General features: G+C 46.1%; 1 protein-coding gene across 1 annotated transcript in view; it reads left to right on the plus strand.

Annotated features, from left to right (window-relative positions):
* DOK5 (docking protein 5) overlaps positions 1 to 25,031 on the plus strand; it is a 161,269-nt gene that overhangs the window by 113,905 nt on the left and 22,333 nt on the right. Inside the window, exon 6 of the mRNA XM_029917093.1 lies at positions 7,782 to 7,917. Within this exon, the coding sequence (XP_029772953.1) occupies positions 7,782 to 7,917 (136 nt within the window). The remainder of the gene's footprint in view (positions 1 to 7,781; positions 7,918 to 25,031) is intronic.

Genomic DNA, 25,031 nt, shown 5'->3' on the forward strand with positions numbered 1-25,031 from the left:
AGCCATCTTCCTGTGGGTGATGATCCACTGGTGTACGTGACCACTTTACACGTACTGCTACCTCACATTCTAGAAGAGTCTTCTTTCATCAAACGTTTGTTGAATTCCCCTAGGAGCCTCATGTGGTTCCAAGCACTGCGGACATAGCAGTGCATAAAGCATACACGTGTTCTCTCATCGTGAAATTCACTCTGTGGAGAAAAGGAGATTTGAACAATAATAGACATTTTAAAAAGCAAAATAGGTGTTAGATTGTGTAAGGCCACAGAAAATAATAAAACCATTCAATAGAAAGTGCCCAAAGTGGGGAGGGAGGCTCAATTTTAAATAGGGTGAGCAGGACCAGCTTTGCAAACCGAGTCAGTGATGCCGACAAAAGACCCAGGAGGCATCGTGGAGGGGGGAGCATTCCAGCCAGAAGAAAGACGTTGGGAGAAGGTGCAGAGCAGGGTAGACGTGGAAGGTGCAGAGAGCCAGGAGGCTGACGTGACTGGAGTGGAAATAAGGGAGGGGACATAATGTTTGTAAAGGAAGAGCAGTGTCGAGCCGTGTGGGGCTTGGAGCCACTGTAAAGAATTTGGCTTTTCATCTTGGTTGGGCAGCCATTGTGGGTGGGGGCGTTGGGGACCCCTGCAAGCTTTGAAGGAACAGTCTCCATGACCTTCCTGACTTCTGACCCCAATTACAAGTCAGAGGGTTCCCACGACGACCAAAGATTCCGTAATTTGCTCGAACGACTCGGCGCTCACTGACCTCTATGGAACTGGTGGTCAAAGCTTCTAACACTGAAGGATACGGAGTCATTAACATCAGATAAGGGAAGAGCAAAAGCGGGGGGCAGAGAAGTGCCCAGCGCAGATACTCTGCGTCTTCTCTCTGTGGAGTCAGAACACTGTACGTGGAGCGTGGTCAGCCGGGGGCGCTCACAGCCACCGCGAGTAGAGTTCCTATTGGGCTCCATTCTTAGCCTCCAGGTCAGTTGCTAGCACATGACCCGAAGCCTCACTCTAAATCCTGTTGTTACTATTTGTCTAACCCAAGAATCCAGGCAAACACAAATTACCTCCCAGGTTGGCAAAGGCTAGACCAGATCTTTTGTTTTGTTTTAATTTTTTATTTTACATTTTATTTATTTTTGAGCGAGAGAGAGACAGCATGACCAGGGGATGGACAGAGAGAGAGAGAGAGGGAGACACAGAATCTAAAGCAGGCTCCAGGCTCTGAGCTAGCTGTCAGCACAGAGCCCGATGCGGGGCTCGAACCCATGAACTGTGAGATCGTCACCTGAGCCAAAGTCAGACGCTTAACCGACTGAGCCACCCAGGCGCCTCTAGACCAGATCTTTCGGACAAGGTTAAATTTTTTTTCCCTACACAGGAAGTGGTTAGCAAAGCAGTGACATGGTCTGAATTTTCTTTTTCTTCAACTCAGACTAAAATCAGTTAGGAGGGGGCACGGTAGTGCTCACGGTGAGGACAAGAGTTGCTGCGAGGATGTGGGTAGCAATGAACGTGGGCTTAGGTGTTTGCACACTGACCTGTCAGGAAGTGAATGCCCCAAGGATGACTGAGTGACTGGACGTGGGTGAGGAGACAGAGAGGAATCCGGGTCCTCTGAGAGCCTTTGAAAGTGCACAGGAGTTGCCGGGGAGGGGGGCAGTGTGGGGGTGATCAGACTTCAGTGTGGGGCACGTGAACTTCAGGGTTTGTTCAGAAGTTCCCCTCTGTGGCTCTCCTGGCTTTCCGCTCTCTGGGGAATCAGTAAAGCCACACATGGTGTTTGGGTTTAGAAACCATGAGAAGCCCTTCTATTTCCTCTTACGGCTTATAGAGCACTACAGCGGGAAGAGCAGGGTGGCGGGAGGCAGTGCTCCCTAAGGTCTAGGTCAGGGCATCACATGGTGAAGCAAACATGGGGGAAAGTGTTTCTTGGACTTCACATGTTACATGATTAAGAACAGACGTGTTAATAAACTACCGGTGTCTCTTACACCAGCCACGTGTTATGACTTCGGATTGTTTTGGTTTGGTTTGGTTTTCATAAACTCTCAAGTCTACACAGGTAGGGTTAGAATTTAAATCTAAAAAGTGATAATGGAGTGGGGGATGCCTGGGTGGTTTGGTCAGTTAAGAGTCTGACTCTCAGTTTCAGCTCAGGCCATGATCTCAGGGTTCATGTGATTGAGCCCCGCATTGGATTGGGCTGGGTTCTGTGCTGATCAATGGGCTCCTACCTGGGATTCTCTCTCTCCCTCTCTTCCTGCCCCTCCCCTGCTTATGGTCTCTCTCACTCTCTCTCTTTCTCTCTCTCTCTCTCTCTCTCAAAAATAAATAAGTAAACATTTTTTAAAAACCTTTTTAAAAAAATTTAAGGGGCGCCTGGGTGGCTCAGTTGGTTAAGCCTCCGGCTTCGGCTCAGGTCAGATCTCATGTTCGTGGGTTCGAGCCCCGCGTCAGGCTCTGTGCTAACAGCAAGCTCAGAACCTGGAGCCTGCTTCCAGTTCTGTGCCTCCTTCTCTCTCTGCCCCTCCCCCTCTCATGCTCTGTCTCTCTCTGTATTAAAAATAAATTAAAAACATTAAAAAAATTTTAAAATAAAAAAATGTAAAAGGAGAGCACCTGGGTGGCTCAGTCGGTTAAGCCTCCAACTTTGGCTCAGGTCAGATTTCACAGTTCGTGGGTTCGAGCCCTGCATCAGGCTCTGTGCTGACAGTTCAGAGCCTAGGGCCTACTTCGGGTTCGGTGTCTCCCTCTCTCTCTGCCTCTCCCCCACTCATGCTCTGTTTCTCTCTGTCTCAATAATAAATAAAAACATCTAAAAAATTTGTTAAAAATTAAAAAGTGATCACGGCAGCTTCTGTGCACATTTAAGGGAACCGTTAGGAACCCTGGTGACAAGGATGGTGGAGCCACCGGAGGAGGGACAGCAGCTTATCTTCTGGACTGGAACCTTATCTTTCTCATTCACTGAGCTGATGGGCTTTGTTCAAGGTTTGCTACCTCGCTGCAGCTGGAGAAACAAATCCCCCCAGTCATTTGCATTATGATCTTTGTTTAATGAAAGCTGCTGCTTTTCTTAAAGGGAGAATCATATTCCTGAATTTATATCTCCGTTCTCAAAGAAGAGGTTTGTGTTCCTATGTGTTCATAGCTCCTGAGCCTCAGACACAGACTTTCTTCCCCAGGGACATACCTCCCGCTGCCATGCGTCTTGTCTTTGCTTTCCCACTGTCCCGGGCTGTCATGACCCACTGTTTCCGTCCAAAGATGTGACTGTGTCTCCCTCCTGACATTTTCCCCAAGGAACCACCTCTCACTGGCTTTGAATTTTAAAGGGTTCAAATGATAACAAATCCTCATTAGATGCTTACCTCGACTTGAGATCCTCTGCTAAAGATAAACCGCGTTTTCCTGAAAGGTTTGTCGGTGGAAACTTGGAGAGACGTCAAGAGACTTGGCCATCATTCCAGCATATGAGGGAACTGGATGAGGCTTCCTGTTGTCCATACTGCTGTCGCATACCACCTGGCACACAGCTGCAGAAACCCAGCCCGGCTTCCCCAGATGTGGGAGTCCTGTCAATGATGGAGACATAACTTTAAGTAAACGGAATCTCACAGTGAAAAGTCATTTTCTTTTTGTTTTTAGTTTTTTTTTTAAAGTTTTATTTATTTTGAGAGAGGGAGAGCATCATCAGGAGAAGGGCAGAGAGAGAAGGAGAGAGAATTCCAAGCAGGCTCTGCATGTCAGCTCAGAGCTGGACTTGGCTCAAACTCATGAACCATGAGATCATGACTCAAGCCAAAACCAAGAGTCAGATGCTTAACTGACTGAGCCACCCAGTTCTTCTTAATTACCTTTTTGATCCTTTTGGTTGAATTATAGAGAAACATTTCAGTGAGGTGTTGGCACATCTTGAACACCTAACACTTTCTATTTTACCTGTGTTACTAACGAGTGAGCAAACACCCACCTTAGGTCTTTGATGAGAAGATATGGTTAGAGTTTAATAACATATTTTGTTTGCACTGTATTTATTTTCTTTTTTTTAATTTTTTAATGTCTTTTATTTACTTTTTTTGAGAGACAGAGAGAGACAGTGTGAGCAGGGGAGGGTCAGAGAGAGAGGGAGACACAGACTCCCAAGCAGACTCCAGGGTCTGAGCGGTTGTCAGCACAGGGCCCGACACGGGGCTCAAACCCACGAACTGTGAGATCATGACCCAAGCCAAAGGCACTCAACTGACTGAGCCCCCCCAGGTGCCCCCACTGTATTTATTTTCACGTCTGCCTTCAACTTAGGGTAGAGCACACTGGCTTGTGATATTGATTCGGTGACTCATTTACAGTATATTCGTTTAAGGGGAAAGAAAACCGAGTTGATTGAACAAGTCTCAAATAAGGTGGCCCAAAGATTTGACAAGCAAATGAAAGTTGTATGAGGATCACTGAGGTGCTCGGAAGCTGGAGTGGCTCAGTGACACATCACATCGTGTCTTACGTTGGTTTCTGTGTCTCCCCGCACTGGTCTCAGCGAAGGACGGGAAAATCATTATGTTAGAGGCAGCCTCAATTACCTGACCTCCAGCCAACACACACACACACACACACACACACACACACACACACACACACACACACACACCTCCACACGCACTAGCAGAGTCCAGGGCCACCTTGTCTGAAGCTGAGATCCAGTAGGCGATGATACCAATGATCACAACAGACAAGACCCCACAGACCGCAGGTGCAGGATGTCCTCTCTGCTTCAGTGTGAATCCCGTCCATGGTGAATCCCGAGTGAGGTGCTCCCTCCACTCCTCATTTGTGGTCTGTTTCACTGGTTCTCAGCTGGGGACATTTATCAATGTCTGGAGACATTTTTCATTGTTGCCACCAGGGGATACTACTGTCATCCAGTGGGTAGAGGCCAGAGATGCTGCTAAACATCTTACAATGCACAGGACAGTCCCCGCAACAAAGAACTCTCCGGCCATACGATATTGCCAATGTCCAGTGCACCAGTAGAGAGACCCCCTGTTCTGTACTACAAGGAAAATCTCCAGGTTTTCCTGCAAGATGGGGCCTCCCAAACCCATGCTGTTAAACCTTTTTTTACTTCATCTTGTGTTTCTCTGTGTGTATTTTCTTTCTTTTTTAAATTTTTTGATGTTTATTTTTGAGAGAGACAGAGTGTGAATGGGTGCAGGGCAGAGAGAGAGGGAGACACAGAATCTGAAGCAGGGGCCAGGCTCTGAGCTGTCATCATAGAGCCTGATACGGGGCTGGAACTCAAGAACCTTGAGATCATGACCCGAGCTGAAGTCAGATGCTTACCAGACCGAGTCACCCAGGTGCCCGTCTGTGTGAATTTTCTTAACCATAGTGTCTCCGGCATCTACAGCCACAGAGGGGAGGAGTCATATGTTCACCTCACTTCTGCAAGGTTTTGCTCCTAATTTTGTGTCTCTCCTGCAAAGTGCCTCTGATCTGTTTCCCTCACATTTTTGGCTTCCTAATTTTCTTTGTTACCAAGTAACATCGACACCCACCCCTTTCCTGTATCAGGGCACCGAGCTGTTAGTCTTGAACCTGTTCACTCACATAGATCTTGTTTAGCCAGATAAATTATAAACTTCTCAGGGCAAAATGCCTGTTTCTTTACCATTACATCCATTGCTGAAGCTCTTGTGATTTGCTTTAGTTTGTCTGACAAGTACCTTATTCTTTCAAATAGAATATGTAATTGCAGATGTGAAATGTGACATTGATTTAATAACTGCTTCGTGGGAGTGGAGAGAAGAGGGTCATAAATATACATGTTGAGTATGAGATGCATCCTGCTCATAACAGTGTCCAAATGTTCTAAACACACAGGGACACGCACACGCACACGCACACGCACACGCACATGCACAGAATACATCTTGCAAGTGAGGGACTGTGGAACCCACTGGCATTCCCATCTCATATGTTTGCTTATTTATACTGTCCACTGTGGGATCATTTATTTTGGTTTTCGGAAGTTCAATCCCATATCAGTAGGATATGTTGGTGTGACATGTCACTGGCACAGCAAGGGGACAGTTTCCGAAGTTGGGCATTTGTGTCTGTGGGAAGGGTTGTGGTGGGGGTGGTGACTTCGCCGAGCGAAGCCTGTCATCTACGGGAGCTCCCGCTGGGTCCCAGAGCTGTCCCCTCTCTGGCCACCCGCTCTCTAGTGTGTCACTCGCCTCCATCCCACTTCAGGGCATTCTCTGTGCAGCTCTTTGTCGGACTGCTCTTCCTCCCTTCTCTTCTGGTAGCCTCAGGTTCAATAAAACTCCTCCAGGAAGCCAGGGTCAAGTTCTTAATTACGCCTTTTCCTAGCACCATCTTCTATTTGCCAGTTCATTCTCCAGTTATTTACTGAACGTCCTTTATAGGTCACACCCTGTTGTAGGCACGGGCAGAAGATCTGCAAGCACATGGGGCAGATCTGGTCTGCCTGGAGCTTACTTTCCGGGGGAATAACGGAGGTGCGCGTCAAGTGAAAGATCTCCTTTGTGCACTTTACATATCATGTCTGACACGTTCAATACACTTACGTGCTGGTTGTTATCCTCCAATTTATTTCACAAATGGAAATACAGACTTAGAGAGGCTAAGTAACATGTCCTGGCTAACAAAGCTGGCCGGGGGCAAGCCTGGCCAGGCAATCTGGAGCCCGCATTTCACTCTTCCTCGACACATACTTGCTTTGTGCATGAATGAGTGAATTTCCCGGTGCTTCCTGAGCTCCTGATTTTCTTCTAGATTCTTGACCCATCGCATAACCTGGTGGCTTGGAGTGACAGGTTTATCATTCAGGCAAAGTAACTCCTGGGAAATTCAAAACTGTTGTATCTATGACCACTGTGTTCTCGTGTCTGAATCCTTATCTTCACAAAGAACATTGGAAAGGCCCAACTTTAATGATTTTACCTTCTCTAGGTTTCCATCAACTTGTTTCTGTTAGTGTAAGGTCATAAGAAAGACTGTTGGAGCTTTGGGGACTACTTTGAAAGCTGGAGTAAGTATCCAACATAAAAGTGGGTAAAGTGAGGGAAAAAAAAAGAATCCAGATTGATTTTGGAAATGAAAGAATCCTTAAAGCCATTGTCTATAAGGAAAGAACAGAATCTAGGAGTCACTGAATCCCTCTTAAATCGCTGAGCTGGATGACAGAGTTTCTTTAATTTTATCTAAAAATATTTTTTAACATTTTTTTTGAAAGACAGAGTACAAGTGGGGGAGGGGCAGAGAGAGAAGGAGATGCAGAATCCAAAGCAGGCTCCAGGCTCTGAGCTGTCAGCACAGAGCCTGACACAGGGCTTGAACTCAGAAACCATGAGATCATGACCTGAGCCAAAGCAACTGAGCCATCCAGGTGCCCCTGGATGGCAGAGCTCCTGATGAACTTCTGATTCATAGACAGTAATGGGAACCCAGGTGCACAGCTGTCTTTGAGAGCAGGAAGGCAAAATACTGGGATTATACTTAGAATCAAGAAACAGCTCTTTATTAACCTTTGCTCCTTGATTAAAAAAAAAATTAGCACAGAGTTAGCCTAGAATGAATGGTTTTCTGCCCATGTTGACAACAATTAATTGGAAATTCTGATTCTGGTTGACTTTGCTTAGCGCACGTGAACAAGAATCCCGATCTCGTGTGAAATAATGGGTCTGGTTTCATGGCGTATTCCAGGTGCATGGAACTTCTCGGAACTGAATTTTCAGGAACTTTTTGCTTCTGTTTTCACAGGATGTGTGAAACTGGGGAAGGGCTGTTTATCTTTCAAACACGAGATGGGGAGGCCATCTACCAGAAAGTCCACTCCGCTGCCTTGGCGATAGCCGAGCAGCACGAGCGCCTGCTGCAGAGCGTGAAGAACTCAATGGTAGGTCTGGAATTCCTTCCTTACCACCATGCGCACACATACTTCCGCAGAGTGCAATTTTAGCGTCTTTATGCTGAAAACTATGGCCAGCATTATTTGAGCAGCTGGCTTGCTCCTGTACTCAACCGTGTATTACTTGGATTAAATGCCATCTTTGCAAAGCCTGGAGAGCCAGCTGGTAACATGGTAACCATAGATCCCCGTTTGTCTGCTTTGTGCCTGGTATTATTACGTGTGTGTCATGGTCAGCTTGGGCTCCTATGGCAAATAACATAGGACTGAGTGGCTTGTAAACAACAGAAATTTATTTATTTCTCGCTGATAGCTTGATCACGGTGCCAGCCTACTCAGTGTCTGGTGGCACCAACTTTCGGGTTCACAGACAACAGTCTTTCTGTGTCTCGCTGATGGATGGGGCGAGGGGTCTCTCCTGGGTCTCTTTCATAATCCCAATTTGTGAGGCCTCTGCCCTCATGACCCAGTCATCTCCCAAAGGCCCTCCCTCCTACCACCATCACCTAGGGGGGTTAAGATTTCGGTATATGGATTCTGGGAGGGGACGTAATCATCAGTCTGTTGCAGTGAGTATGTTCATCAGAATGAATTTGGATGCGTATGGACATCCACAGACACAACGTTGTAGGTGATCTACCTGTTCATGTTTGTTTGTATGCATGTTATGTGTGTTTATATGTTTATAGAGTACCAGATGGTATTTCAACAGGGGCAGAGGGAAGAGAGCTGAGGGGAAAAAGGGGTGAAATATCAAAAGCCCAAAACCAGAAGACTGTTGACATGAGACTCTGGGCTCCATGTAGGACATCTCTCGATTTTTTTTCCAGAAAAGTCTAGGATTTGAGTCTGTATACAATATCTTGTTGTTTGTAACTCTTGGAAATTAATTCCAGTTAAAACCAACAATAAAACAGTAGCACTTTGTGGGCCATGAGAAACCTGTGTGGAGGCTCCTTTCTTCCCAGAGCCGTGCGTCTCCCATCTCCGGCTGATTAGCCTTCACAAACATTGCATAAAGATATCACAAACACAAATACACATAGAGGTTTGGTGGGAACACGTATTCTGTTCATTGCATTGTGTTAGGAACTGTGACTTGCACAGAGAATGATGATTCATGAATGTCTTCTTTTTTTTTTAATTAAAAAAATTTTTTTTACATTTGTTTTTGAGAGACAGCATGAGTAGGAGAGGGTCAGAGAGAGAGGGAGACAGAGAATCCGAAGCAGGCTCCAGGCTCTGAGCTGTCAGCACAGAGCTCGACGTGGGACTCGAACCCACAAACCGTGAGATCATGACCCGAGCTGAAGCCAGACGCTTAACCGATTGAGCCACCCAGGTGCCCCAATTTCTTCTTTAAGAAGAATAAATTCACAAGATCTTAAATTAATGCACAACAGTTAAATAAAGCAAGTCATGCATCGTGACTGCCAACACACCCATAGAGCTTCACTTCTGGAAGGAAATCTGCAAAACCAAAAGGAACTGGATTGGCATGGTACGGTTAGGGTAGTTTGCCAATTAATGACTTAAACATGTGAGGTGGTTAGATTTAAAGAGGAGGAAAGGCATACCAGTAAGATGATCCGTCCCCAAACAACCTCAGATTATTCCCAAATGGCTTGCTCATGCAGTGGTCTGGGATTTTGAGCAGAGAGAAGCAAAATTTTATGTAAAGGGACAGCTGGTAAATATTTGGGGCTTTGTGAACTAAGACACAAAGTCTCTGTTATAGCTACTTAACTCTGTCATTGTAGTTTAGAAGCATCCATAGGTAAAAACATTATCAAGGGATGTAGGTCTGTTGCAAAGAAACTCTGTTAACGGGCACCAAAATTCACATTTCATGTAATTTTCACATATCATGAAATACTCTTCTCTTGATTTTTCTTCCTATTTCAAAATATTCTTTTTGAACTAATACAGTCTTAGTAACCATTTATCCATATGGTTACCAGTTCTGGATATTGCAATAAAGATAGATAAATGAATGGATGGATGGACAGATGGATAGTTGTAAAGTAGAATTTGGGGTGGCTGAGTGGCTCAGTCAGTGGAGCGTCTGACTTCAGCCCAGGTCATGATCTCGTGATTCATGAGTTCGAACCCCATGTTAGGGTCTGTGCTGACAGCTCAGAGCCTGGAGTCTGCTTCAGATTCTGTGTTTCCCTCTCACTCTGCCCCTCTCCAGCTCATGCTCTGTCTCCCTCTCTCTCAAAAATAAGCAAAAACATTAAAAAAATAAAGTGGAATTCAAGCCACTTGGAACTTAATACGGCAACATGTCATTGCTTTAAAGTTGTATAGCTATCCCATTAGATGCCTTTAAACATTGAATAAGTTTTTCCAAGATTACCTTATTGGTAAAGCCATCAATTAGCATAAATTGTTTTGTGCTTGAAAGGCAAGTTCTTCATGCGGATGTTTTTCCATTTACAGCCTCCTCATTACTTCCACTAAAAATTAATCAGGAATATGAGTAATCCATTTAGATCACCCCTTTGCAAATTTAACTGGCAAATAATGTTGTTTGCTCTTAATTTGCTGTATGCTTAACAAGTTCCATAAAATGCGTGTGATTTTTAAAGCAACAACATTCGATTTTAGATGGAAATGAGTCAGTATCAAAATGAGATCCGAATCTCAAGGAAGTTACAGGGTGACTATGAAATTCTTAAAATTCATGTACTTGAACCAACCCCTGATTTGGGGAGGAAAGAGGTGCCACAGGACAATGAAATTAATGAAGACAGCCCTGCTGGGCCACCCTCCCAGGGGCCAGTTCTTTACCTCCTGGTCCCTGGCGATGGAGCCACATAGCTCTGGCTATTTTCTCAACAAGGAACTGCATGTACGCCACTACCGGCTTCTCTGATAGTCAAGGTCATATATGAGAAAGGTGATGATGCTAACTGCTGGGTTTAGCCTCATTATTAGGACCCCCTAACCCCCCATTGGATGCTTCTGTTGTAAAACTCCCAAGACTGCCGCTATAGATGGACGCTTTACCGCAGGACCTGTGCCAGCTCAAAATTGTAGCCTTAAGTGAATTGGTTTGGACCAGACTTGTGACCTAAATCCCAGCGGTCACAAAGAGGAAGCCTGTGGGTCCAGTAACACCAACAGCAGCAGCAGCAGCAATCATAGCAATAGGGATAGGCTGAACAATGGCCCCTAAGATGTCACGTCCCAATCCCTGGAACCCGTGAATGTGATTTTACGTGGCAAAAGGGACTTTGCAGATGTGACCAACTTAAGACTCTTGAGATGGGGAGATTATCTGAGGTCATTGGGTGGATCCAGTCTCATCACAAGGGTCCTCATAGGAGAGAAACAGGAAGAAATAGAGTCAGAACGTGATGTGATAATGGGAGCAGAGAGAGGGAGGGAGAGAGAGACTTGGGTTGTGTACCGGTGGCTTTGAAGATGGAAGAGAGAGATACGACCCAAAGGATGTGGGTGCCCTGGGTGTTGGAAAGGAAGGGGACAGATTCTGCCCCAGAATCTCCGGAAGGACCCAGATTGGCCAACACCTTGAGTTTAGCTTGGTGAACTGACTTTCGGTCATCTGGCTTCCAGAGCTGTAAGAAGATAGATTTATGTTGCTTTAAGCCACCAAGTCATGACAATTTGTTACAACAGCCATAGGAAACTAGTCCAGTAATGATGTCAGTAATAATAAAAATGTATCTTCTGTCTACTGTGTAACAAGCAGTATTTTAAGGACTTTGTAAGCCTACAACCACTGCCATGTGGAATGCCAAGGCCACCAGCCTGGAAGCTGGAATTTGGAGTGGGTGTCCCAGTATAGCCCCCACTTTTCTCCGTATCTCCCAATGATGCCCCAGACCTATTTTTTTTCCTCCTACATGAGATTAGCTTAGTGCTGTTCTAAAAATTCCAATTTTGTGGCCAACATTTAAAAGCTGAGAGATTTCACCTAAAACTCAGATTTCCGTGTTATCTTGAAGAGAGAAGGTCTGATGGCCTTGATGTCATGTCCCCACATGGCAGCAGCCATCAGATGAGCACAGTCCTGCGGGCCGTCACTTCCCCATGGTCCCTGCCTCTCCCCGTGGTTCCTCTTAGCAAGTGGTCCTTCTCTGAGCCTCGATGGCCCATGCTGTGGCCAATCGATGTCTTGCCTGGATTACTCCATGCCTTCGTTTTCATTTGCTGTACAACCAAGCACCACTCACAATGCACCATAACGCAACACACGTGTATTATCCCACAGGTGCTGTGGGGCAGGCATGTTGGCTTGGCTTAGCTGGGCCCCCAGCTTTAGTTTCTGACAAGGTTGAGATGCTTCTGGATCGTCTCAAGGTTAGAATGGGGAAGGATACACCCACAAACTCACGTGGTTATGGGGGGGTTAGTTTTGTGTAATGGTATGATTGAGGGCCACCGTTGGTTGCTGGCTGTGGCTTGGAGGCCCCCCTCAGCTCTTTACTGCATGGCCTTCCCCAACACCCCCCTCACTTCATCAAGGCCAGCGAGAGGGAGCGTCTCCTCGCAGGCCGGAGGCCACAATCTAGACGTCCTGACCACACAAGTGACATCCTGTCCGCTGTCAAGTCCTTCTCATAGTTGGGGGAGGGGCTGTCATAGAGTGCAAACACCTGGGGGGTAGACCATGGAGGCCACCATCATGGCGTCTGTCCCCACATCACACAACCTTCTGGAAGAATATTTAGTGCTTTGATTTCACCCTTTTGAATATTTTCCCACCTTAGAGTGTCTTGCTAATAATGCTGGGCATTTACTGGCCATCCGCTATCTGCCTTTGGTCTCATTGGCGGTAGTTGCCAGCACCATTTACCAAGCCTCCTACCATATGCCAGGCACATTACTTGCTTCCTCCCTCATCACCAGCTTGACTGGAAGGTAAACTCATTCATTCATTCATTCCTAATCACTTGTTCCTTCCAGAATATTTATTGAGAGCCTGGTGCGCTCTATTCTGTGCTCCGGCCTGTAATGGTGAATAGATACAAAGCTTACGGTCCTGTGGGCTCGCAGTTGGAGAGTTTTCCTTGACCTGGAAGGAATCACAGCCTCTCACAGAGAGATGAGACCACTCACAGAATGGTTCAGTCACCTGCCTGCTGTCCCTGAGCTCATTAATACGGGAGCCAGGAATCCAAGATCCTTTTGTCTGGTTCCTGACCCGCTGTCTCTGGGCCACAGTGCCTCACTCCCTTGAAGAGTTTGAAAGCTTTTCTATCCCTCGTGTGTCCCCACTAAGAGCTGTCTTAGTGCTTTCAAATTACCCTGAATACCAGAGTGCCTTTCAGAAATATCTATCAACTTAGAGCATACCTTTCGGAAATCACTGTTACTACTACAAGAAATCCCATTTCTTTGGGTAGTTTTGGCCCCAAATGGCCATCTTATGTCTCAAATGCCTCTCTCCTGTTCTCGCTGCGATGTGTGTTGTTCTGCTGCCTAAGGGAGTGCTGGCTGGGGTGGCCGGGGTGGCGGTGGGGGGCGGAGGCTGCAGTGTCAGGGGACCGACCAACTGTTGAATGAGACTGAGCGGCAAGGACTTGTGTGCTCGCCAGCTGCCAGCTGCCCCCGCTGGAGAGGCTGCCGGGGACTCTGCCGGGACAGCTCGGGACTCCCTCAAGCAGCTTGCTATTTTTGCCACCTTGGAGATCAGTGTCTGTGACAAAGTCTAATTTTGGAACAAGGAGTGGCGGTATGTGGGATGTTCCTCATTCCTCGCCAGGGGCCTGTCGTTTTCAGAATTTCCTTCAAGGCACATCGAGTGACAAGGTGGAGAAAGACTAAGTTAGCAGGCTGTCCATGTGGGCTCCAGGGGGGTGACATCTAGCCCTCCCCCCCGTGGTAGTGACGTCATCCAGGCCCCAGAAACGATTTCTCCCCCACATTCTAGAGCCCTGGCCTGGACCCAGGTTTGAGAGTTATCCTGAGCCATTCTCTGCGACCTCTTTTTTTGTTTGTTTGCCTGATTGATCGGTTTACTTCCAAACTTGGTTCTGCAAATGTAGTGTAATGAATTTGGGAATTCAAGTAACATTCTTCCACAATTCTAGAAACCAAAGTAATTCTTACTCAGTCTAATTTAAAAAGCTATAGGAGTGCCTGGGTGGCTCAGTCGGTTAAGTGTCTGACTTCAGCTCAGGTCATGTTCTCACAGTTCGTGGGTTCGAACCCTGCATCGGGCTCTGTGCTGACAGCTCAGAGCCTGGAGCCTGCTTCTGATTCTGTGTCTCCCTCTCTCTCTGCCCCTCCCCTGCTCACTCTCTGTCTCTCTCTCTCTCAAAAATAAATGAAGATTAGAAAAAAAAATTTAAAAAGCCATGAACTATTCCTTTTTTTTTTTTAACAGACAGAGGATCAAGTAAATCATAGAATCAGTTCCATTATTATTCGGACACTGAAATAACCTCTTCTCTGCTGTGGTTTCATTTGTATAAACACTCTTCCCTCAGCTCAACCTGCCCTCTGGCCCCATCCCTACCCCTCAGAAAAATCAGGTTCTGTCTCTTCTCCTCTTTGTGGGCTCTGGTTAATTGGATTAACTGACAGATTTATTCATTCATTCATTCTTTTATTTATTTGTTTGCTTCTTTGTTTATTGTTTTGCTTAAAGCAGTTATTGCTTTCTTACCCTCCTAAATTAAACCGCTTGCACATCCTGGCATGAAAATTGTGATTCAAAAACTTTTTATGGAAACACCCATGTACTGCTTGCAAGAAAGCATTGTCTTATGGAGAGTGTAAGTGTTAAAAAAAAACCATTTGCATCTTTAAAGGAGCTTAACATTTAGATAAGGAGTTATGATCTATACCCCTCGGTGCATGCAGCATAGAGCTCTGGGAGCTCAGTTCACTATGATGTCACCAGAGTGCATTTTGTCCTTATTTATCAAAATTAAATCCATACATCTCTTTATGCAGCAATAGTACTTCCAGGAATTTCCTCTAAAGACAGGACAGAAACAGATGAAACTCAGGCTTCTTCCTTAAATTTACCATGACTTTTGTGCTGGTGTTTTAGGGGGGGAAATGCCATTTGCAAAGCACATCCTTTTCAGTCTCTTTTAACAACTTAATAAATTGTGACATGCAGGGGTGAATTTTTATAGTCCTTTTCCCTGGTTATTACGTTTTTTAAAGTTTATTTATTTATTTATTTATTTATTTATTTAGAGAGTGCATTAGCAGGGGAAAGGCAGAGAGGGAGAGAAAGAATACCAAGCAAGTTCTGCACTGTTGGTGCAGAGCCCAGCATGGGGCTTGAACCCCCAAACCATGAGATCATGACCTGAGCTGAAACCAAGAGTCAGATGCTTGACTGACTGAGCCGCCCAGGCACTACAAACACTGCCCTGCCTTATCCAGTTCCTCCTCATGGCTATAGGATTCTGGGACCTTGGCAAGGTGATTGTCAGCTGGTGGGTGTGCCTCTATAGGAAAAGGAAACACACTGAATGTTGCTTAACAGGTTGTAACTTTGTTTAATATTTATATCAATTATTTTTGTGTTCATTAATATTAATGTTTAAGATGGCAGCCCTGTAAATAGTCCGTTGGAAGCTTTATGGGGGTAAGACAGCAGCAGCCATGATAGGAGGGGAAGAGGTTGTAGTGAGAGCAGGGACTGCATCGGGTGACCAGGTGGGCAGTGGTGAGTAATGGAGTTTTCCAAAACCCTGTCATGGCAGAGAGGATAGAGATGGGGGGACTGGTAGGGACAGAGAGATGAGCAGAATTGGTTCAGAGCCATTTTTAATCAGTTTTGAGATGTTAGGAAGTAAGTGATTTACCCATCTCCACCAAGGGTTGGTAAATATTTTCCGACAATGGTAGATATTTTATGCTTTATGGGCCCCATATGGTGTTGCTGTTTTCTCCCTCTTCATTATTTCCTCCTCCTCTTTTTTTTTTACTTAAAAAAAAGTAGAAACCATTCTTAGTTCTGGGCCATTCAAATACAGGCCATCAGGATTTGACCTACAGGCTGTCATTTACTGACTCCCCCTTTACACCCTGGTTTTAGTCACAAATGTGCTTAGATTACTAATCAGTCCCTCTCCTGTAAGCCACATGGATTTCCTTTTTCTCCTAGGAGTTTACTGATGGCAAAGCAATAATCCCGAATATGTATGAGTAAAACCAGAGGCCATTTATGATTTTTAAGCAGAATCAGTCATTTTAAGGGATCATTTAATAGGGGTTTCCATTTTTGGTTGCCCCAGCAGACTTGCTTTGCCTTGTATGGCTCTTTTTTTTTTCATGATATTAAAGTGTTGGGTATGACCAGTATCTGACAGCCAGAATGATCCATGGAGAAGGTATTCAAGGGCAGTGCCAGGATGGACCATTGTCACCAACTATGAAAGTTTCAGCATTTTAGGAAGATCCAGTCAATTGTTTCTGCAGAAGTGGAAATTGATTACTTAATAGGTTCCTACCCAAATATTCATCAACCTATCCAAGCATGAAATACAGTTCTTCCAACGTTATGTGATGAGCTGGGGCGGGGGACGGGACAAGTTACCTCTTGGTTTGGCTTCAGGCAGTAAGGAAGCTTTGGTAGAATCCTCACACGTCCAGAGCAGGGACATCTTGTCTACAAGGTATTGGCACGGAGAATTTTTTTAAATTAAATTAGTTCTCAGTGTTTAAAATGGGAGATTTCACATAAAATACATAGTTGTATCTTTTGAAAAAAATGAGACTATCTGGTCACACTGTGCCTGCCTGAGTTAAAATAGAATAGCAGCTCCCATTCTGGGAGGGTGGATACCCTTCAGGGTTATATAGTACTTATGTTTCTGTAGGTGTTTCAGTTTGCAACCCCTGGTATAGGGAGACAATGCAGACCTCTTGTCCTGTATAGTTTTGACCAAGATGTTTATTTCCTTGATCGCTCTTTTGATGGAAGATTTTGGCCATTTGTCTGGCAGCGAAGGCTGGCTCTTACCGGCGAGAGTGTTAGGGTGGATATGCATCAGGGAACCTGTTGGAAAATGTAAAACATGTAAGCATGGATGTGCTTGCTTGATGACTCCAACTACCTGTGCAGCCTGGTATAGAAGAGCAAACCAGGCTTTTGTATTTTTCAACTAATAAGGCAAAAAAAAAAAAATCACATGGTGAGCTTTTAAAGGCTCTATCGCATCTCATCAATAGGGTTACTGTAGGCTGGGTCACTTTTGAGTCAAGGTTGACCTTCTTAAGAGCAAGACTGACTATGTAACTTGTAGCCCTGACTCAGAATAAATGCATAAGTTCCCTTGTTTAAAAATTACGATTTTCAAGATGATGACAGCAAAGCCTCACATCAGGCGTGGGACTCTGTGTGACTGCACAGGTGGGGCTGGCCCTGGTGCAGGGTGACAACTGGATGCAGCCAGGAACGCTGAAATTTATAGTCACCCTGTGTGATTCAGAATCACACCAGTGATTCTCCGAGGCTGGCGATTTTGCCTCCCGGGAGACATTGGGCTGCATCTGGGATCATTTTTGGTTGTCGGCATGGAGGGAGGTGGGGGCCATCAGAAGGATGCCCGCAGCATCTAGTGCACAGGGACTGGTATGTCGCTGAGTGGAACAGCCCCCAAACAAAGAGTAACCTCATCCCACGTGTCAGTAGTGGGAGGCTGAGAACCTGCTGGGCCAGAATTTGATGGTCTGTGTGTCTGGGATCCAATGTCACGTCTGGGCTAGGCACCATGGCTTCCTTTTGCCCTATTTACCTTATATGCCACAGGGGTGATGGTAATGCTGTTCATGCCTCACACTGTTGTGTGGTTCATGTGGACTAGTACATGGGATGCACTTGGCAGGGACACAGTAAGATTCAGTAGATGTGACTGGTATCATGATTCCCTTTTTCCTCACTCAACTGGCCTGGGATGAGCCAGAAGCAAGAGACCCAGGTTGAAGCAAGGGGGACATCAATGGGCTATACCAGGAATTTGGGTGATAGGCGGAGTGCTGTTGCTTGGTGTTTCCTTAACATACTGATGGTGTTTGTGCAAGGATGACAGCATCAGACCATGACGTCAGGGCCCTGCCTTCTGCGCAGGCCTCCGGCAGGGGTGGCTGGCACCCTGTAACTATGCAGGACCCTGTAAATATGCACAGAGCAAAACAAAGGATGACATATCTCTGCGGCCCAGGCATTTCTGCCCACCAGCCCACCCCTCCGCTCCATGGACTTGTGCCCGGAGTAAGCGTAAGACAGACCACCCCTTTGCTCACTGGTCTCGGTTCCCGCAGACACTGAATCTTATCACCTGCTTCTGTAGAGGTGAGTCATTGAGTTCAGCCTGACCATATGGGATTTTTGCCCCGTGCATTAGCTTCAAAAGCTGACTGAGTAACTAGCTGTTCTACCAGAGCTAGAAGTGACCAGAGAGTAGGGGCTTGTCCCCATGTGTCTGTAATACGCCTGAGGCCTGTCGACAGTGCTTGTTAGTAAACATTGGTTGAATGAGCAAAAATGAAGGCCACACTGATCAATTTTATGAGTGTAGAGAAAAAGCAAAAGAGAAAAGAAATAAACCCAAGCTCTCTCAATGCCAAACCAACCCCTAGGTTTGACACCAGTCTGCTTTAAGAGGCAATGGAAAATAGTCCCTGAGGATGTCAATTTCGATGCATGGGTGCGGAGAGGACTTCCTTAGGAAGGAGGCATAAAAGTTACCAGAAGCAAAGGGAGCAGGGATTTTGTTTTACGCATGTGGCTGAGAATTCAGATGACTGAATAAATTGATGCATATCTCTTTCATTCCCCATGAAAATAACCACCCGAGCGCATCTGGTGCTCCGCAAACTGCTTCACTTGGAAATTTGGCCCCAAATGGTTGATTTCACTAACAGTCTGCTCTATCCAGCTGGGGGTGACAATGGAGGCACTGTTTTAGCGAGTTCTGTTCACCAAGTCGGAGTCTCTGCTGCATTTTTCCGTAGCAGGAAAACCGTCTCGCTCTCCTACTCACTTTCTTTTCTTTTCTCTGTCTCTCAGCCTCTCCTTCTCTAACATCCGCTAAGTCAGTCTCCGCTTTCTCTGTTTCCCTGACACTTCATTGATCCTCTGTGATGTCTGGCTAGCGTGTCGATGATAGAAATACTCGTCACTTTCCCCGCAGATGCCAGAACGGGGGAAAGGAGTCCGAGGAAGGAAAGGCAGCCCTTTGGGTGGCTTGTGCCAAACGCGTCTGGCCGGAATCAGGATCAGGCAGCCACGTGGGTTTCACTAGGAAGCCATGGAAGACCACGTGTCTGGCAGATTGCTGATTTCCACTTGAGAGAAGGCCCCCGGGACAGTGAGGGTCTGAGGGCCTGGTAGGCTCATGGGTAGATTCTGTTGCTCAAGATGGCGGAGCGCGCCCCTCTCCTGGCAGCCTCGGGGTTCAGCCAGTTGCCATTTCTCTAAGCTTTGGAGATAAAGTTCAGGTGCCTTTTATCTTGAAGAGCAGGATGTGAGCCCATCCTTTAAGGCTCAAGGCCTTTGTAACATACTCAGGGCTTTCTAGAAGAACCCATGGGACTTTAGCTCTGGAGCAATAGAGGCCAGGTCTTAAATTCCAGCTCAGCGTCTCGGAGCAAATGACTCACCACCCTTAGCATTGTCCCTCGCTCAGTCAAGGGGGGTTTCATTAGTACACACCTTGCCAGGTGGGCAAGGGATTGCTTGGCATTGTGCTCATCACCTGCTTAATACAAATCAGCCTGAGCTGTTGTTATTATTGACATGCAGTAAGAAAGGATTAAGTGGCAAAGGCAGTGTAGACTGTAGAGGTTTCTCATTCACCCAGTGATCCAGTCACTGAACCGCATCTGACCACACGCCGCCCGTGTGCCGGGAATCATGCCAGGCATGAGGCCTGTGAGTGCAGAGAATCTTCTCCACCACCCCCTGCCCTCCCCACCCCCGGAAAGGAGGGCTTTGCTTAGGAGAGAGTGTGTTCTCATTTGTAGAGGAGGGAGCGCCATTGTGGAGACAGACGGTGGGCCACGTGGCCAAAGCTGGTTTTCAGCGCTCTGGCCACTTACCCTAAAATCCTGGGGAGCAGAGGAACTGAGTTTCTTCATTTTTAGGTTTCCAGCCCCTAGCATTAGTGTGTGGCTCAGAGGTGGTGCCCAGAGCATATAAATGGATGCAATGATGAATGAACTGAAGGACATCCAGTATAGAATTCACAGAACAGGGTCAGGGGAGATGCAGGGCTGTGAGCCGGGCAGTGTGCCGGGGGCAAACCCAGTTAAGGAACTTAATCTAACAGAGGGATGATTCGAGTTGAAAGACGGCTCCATCTGGCTCTGTGCTAAGGGTCTGCATGCGGTACTTCATTTAATTTTCACAGCTCGCCTAGGAGATAGGGATTGGTTTTTGGATCCCGTTTCATTTATTTTTATAGAAACACATGTATGTAGAATTTAACTAACTGCAAAAATATGATGGTAGAGATGGCTAAGTACTACAGTCATCTCTCTCTTGGTGATTTATTTGAAGCTATTCCTTCCTTTGCCCCTCTGACCATCTGCTAAATCTGGTTCAGAAGTTTGTACTCGTCTCTCCGTGTTTTTCTCCGTATCCGTATAATCCCGCATGGAAATCCACATCTAGAGACACATGTGGATTGTTGCACATGTGGGTACACATTATAAGGCGGGTGTTTGAGAGTCATTGTTTCTATTATGAAATTGTGGTCCTATTACAGATTGTTAAAACTACCGCTTTGTTTTTCCCATTTAAGAGTAAATCCCTAACAGAAATACAGTACTTAATGTGTTTATGCTCAAGTTAGCTAACCCACAGGGTAGTCTGAGCTTCCGGAGTAGAACCCGGTGATTCATCACTTCCAGACAACACCCGGTGCTCATCCCCAGTGCCCCCCTTATGCCCATCCCCCATTCTCCCTCACCCCCCATCGACCCTCAGTTTGTTCTCGGTATTTTAGGAATCTCTTATGGTTTCCCTCCCTCTCTGTTTTTATCTTATTTTTCCTTCCCTTCCCCTTTGTTTGTCTCTTTTGTTTCTTAAATTCCATAGATGAATGAAATCATGTGATATCTGTCTTTTTTTGACTGATTTATTTCGCTTTAACATAATACCCTCCAGTTCCATCCACATTGTTGCAAATGACAAGATTTCATTTTTTTTCATCTTCTTTATCCTTCATCAAGATATGGGCACTTGGGTTCTTTCCATAATTTGGCTATTGTTGATAGTGCCACTATAACCCTTTGAATCATCAGTCCTGTATCCTTTGGATAAATTCCTAGTAGGGCAATTGCTGGGTCATTGGGTAGTTCTATTTTTAATTTTTTGAGGCGCCTCCACACGGTTTTCCAGAGTGGCTGCACCAGGTTGCATTCCCACCAGCACTGCAAGAGGGCTCGCCTTTCTCCACATCCTCACCAGCGTCTGTTGTTTCCTGAGTTGTCAATTTTAACCACTCTGACGGATGTGAGGTGGTATCTCATTGTGGTTTTGATCTGGGAAACACAGGACTTAAAAGTCACATAGCATAGGTCTGATTTAAGGGTTTGCCATCTGTGGTCCGTGCACAAAATCTGGCTCATGCCCATTTTTGTCAGTGAAGTTTTACTGGAGCTCAGCTCTGTCCATCCATTGCTGTGTTGTTATGGCTGCTTTCGCACTGAAACAGAAGAGTTGATTCATTGGCATGATGGAGACCATATGGCCTGCAAAGCCACTTGTTTTATGGCCCTTGACAGAAGAATTTGTCAACCTTGCTCTTATTCATTCTTTTTAATGGAATGCTTTATTTCAGGGTCTCAATGTAATATTGACTTATTAATAAGCCTGTCTATGGGAATATCAGATTTTGTGGGTCACTGATAATACTAAAACACACATCCTTACATACATGTTCTTAGATATGGTAACCTTAACTGACTTTCTGAACTATAATTTATTTAGCTGAATTTCCTTTTTTTATTTAAACATTTTTTTTCTTTAATGTTTTTTTATTTATTTTTGAGACAGAGAGAGATAGAGTGCGAGCAAGGGAGGAGCAGAGAGAGAGGGACATACAGAATCTGAAACAGGCCCCAGGCTCTGAGCTGTCAGCACAGAGCCTGATGTGGGGCTCTAACCCACAATCTGCGAGATCATGACCTGAGCTGAAGTCGGTCGCTTAACCGATTGAGCCCCCCGGTGCCCCTATTTAGCTGAATTTTCTAAACCCAGGAGCAGGATTACTGAAGTAAAGGTTATTAATTTAAAATTTAGGAGCACCTGGGTGGTTCAGTCGGTTTAGCATTCGACTTCAGCTCAGGTCATGATCTCACGGTTGGTGGGTTTGAGCCCTGTGTCGGGCTCTGTGCTAACAGCAAGCTCAGAGCCTGGAGCCTGCTTCAGATTCTGTGCCTCCCTCTCTCTCTCTGACCCTCCCCTGCTTGCGCTGTCTCTCTCTGACTCTCAAAAATAAATTAAAAAACGTTAAAAAACTTTTTTTATTTAAATAGGTGTTGCTATACTGCCTTCCAAAATACTGATGTATTTTGGGTTTCACTGATAACATTATTAGGTTGGTTTCATAGAGGGAGAAACTGAGGCTTAGTAGCTCAGAATTAAATTAGCAAGTAAAGAGTCAGGACAGGAATATAAATTCCAGGACATGTATTCAATGGGCACTGACCCATTGAGGGAGGACCAAATTTGGGGACTTTCTGTAGGTAGAAAACAGGATTTCTAGGCCCCAGTGGCGGGGGTGGGGGGGTGCGCTGGGCGCAGGGAACCCGGGAAGAGATTGGGGAAGGGAGATTGGGGACAGTGGTTGTCCCCCTCCCCTCCAGAGTGGCTCACAGTCACCTGGAAGGCTTATTGAACCGAAGGTCACTGGACTTTACCTCCCATTGTTCCACAGGCCCACCGTGGAGCATTGATTGGAATTTGAAGGTCTAGTAAGTTCTCAAGTGATGTTGATGTTGTTCACTGCTCTCAAAGTGGCTCTCAGAGTCTCAGGTGACTCCGAGGAGCTGGCTCCTTGACCCCTGGAACAAGGGCTAGACTAGACAGCACAGCATGGGGCCAGGTGCCCTGACGTCTGGTGTACAGACCCAGATTCATAGGAAGACATACGCCCATCGGCGAGGATACTGCTCTGCCGGCTGTCTTATTGGACATTAGCTACTCTTTACTTAAGTATCAGCACTCTGTGTACCGGGTTTAGGAAAGCATGGACATGCTGTTACAGCTCTCCCACTGAAGAACAGTAGAGCCTGTTAAATTGCCTCCCGCACAAAGAGGAGTGCACCTGTCCAGCAGGTGGAGCAAAGGCAGGCACGGGAGCCGCTGTGTGCACCTCTGTACACCATGTAGACACGGATGACATCTCCTCATCGACGACGTGGTTACTGGCGCTGACTACCGGACGTGTTCAACAGTATTTGCATCTCGATTTCCAAGGGTTTGGATCCCGCCACATAGCGTGGTAGTTAGCGTTTCAGGCAGCTTGACTGATGAGATGAAGTCTCTTCATCAAGCAGAAGAGCCCCACGGATGCAGCAAACGTGGCAATCTCCATCAGTGACTCCCAGCACCACACCATACATGGTCTATTTGCTAGAACTTCCCGGCGTATTTGATAAACCTCAGAAATCTGTCAGACTTGGTAAACAGACTGCATGCTCCCCAAACACGTGCTTGATTTTTATGTCTTTTTTTTTTCTTCTTTTTTTAAGTATTGTCGAAGACCGCCATTCTCCTTTAAGGAAGACATGTGGTCTGGGTTTTGGAAGGAAAAAACCTAACATTTTAAGATTCAGTTCAAAACAGATTTACTATTCATGAGATAGATGAAGTACTTCTCTCTGGCTAGAGATTTGAGATTATGTTTCAGCTTCTCTGACAACTCTGCTTTAGTCTCTTGTAACTGCTCCTGGCTTTCGTTTTGTCCTCAGTCTCATGTGGAGAAGAGCCGAAGGAGTGCGGGCTGGGGATGGGGAGGGCTTGTAGAGCTGCAGGGTAGGGAGGTGCCTGGGTGGCTTGGCTCCTGAAGAGCCCCGACTCCTGGTGTCTGCTCAGGCCATGATCTCGCAGTTTGTGGGTTCGCGCCTTGCTTCGGGATTGGGATTCTCTCTCTCTCTCTCTCTCTTTCTGCCCCTTTCCTGCTCATGCCCTCGCTCTCTCCCTCTCAAAATAAATAAACATTAAAGAAAGAAACGACAGTGTAGGAAGCGGAGAGATGCTCTGCAAGCCTGATCTTGGAAGAGTGGGATCCTTACACGTGGTCCTCAGCGCCCTATCCCTAGCTGAAGAGTTCTTTAAACTAGTGAACGGAGTGGCGTGCAGCTGAGGGAGGACACTGTGACTCACTTTGAGATGCGTTAGTATCAAAAGGAGACTTTCGATTAAGGATTTGATTTGCACATGATGCAAATAATGCTTCAAGACCTGGAGTGTAAACGATGTCTCTCTCCAGTGTGCGTTCTCAAAGGCGAACTTTGTGGGATTCTTTTGTATCCTTCCAGAATGTGTATCCCTTACTAGATGTAAAGCATGTCTATTTACTAAGACTCACTCATTCTACAAATATGAGTATCTGCTTCGTGGCAGGCCCTGTTCTAGGAGGCAGGAGAACAGCCGAGAACAAGAATCAGTCCTCATCTTCAGAGAACTTGCTCCGTTGTTGTGGGGGAAAGACAATCAACAACATGGATATAAATCCATAGTGGGAGGCGGGGAGTGCTGTGAAGGACATGACTGTGTAAAGCGGGAGAGGAGGACGGGGGTTTGTTGCTCTGATGGGGTGATACTCTGGCAGAGCTGAGGAAGGAGGGTGTAAGCCTTGAAAATTCTGAGGGCCAGGGCGCCTGGGGGGCTCAGTCAGTTAAGTGTCCGGCTTCAGCTCAGGTCATGATCTCACAGTTTGTGGGTTCGATCCCCGCGTCAGGCTCTGTGCTGATGGCTCAGAGCCCTGAGCCTGCCTCAGATTCTGTGTCTCCCTCTCTCTCTGACCCTCCCTTGCTCATGCTGTCTCTCTCTCTCTCAAAAATAAATAAAAACATTTAAAAAAATAAAAAAAGAAAGAAAATTTCTGAGGGCCAATTGTTCCAGGCAGGGGGGACCTTAAGTGCAAAGGTAC

This window comes from Suricata suricatta, chromosome 12, assembly GCF_006229205.1.
Source record: "Suricata suricatta isolate VVHF042 chromosome 12, meerkat_22Aug2017_6uvM2_HiC, whole genome shotgun sequence".
In the NCBI taxonomy this organism is placed as follows: domain Eukaryota; kingdom Metazoa; phylum Chordata; class Mammalia; order Carnivora; family Herpestidae; genus Suricata; species Suricata suricatta.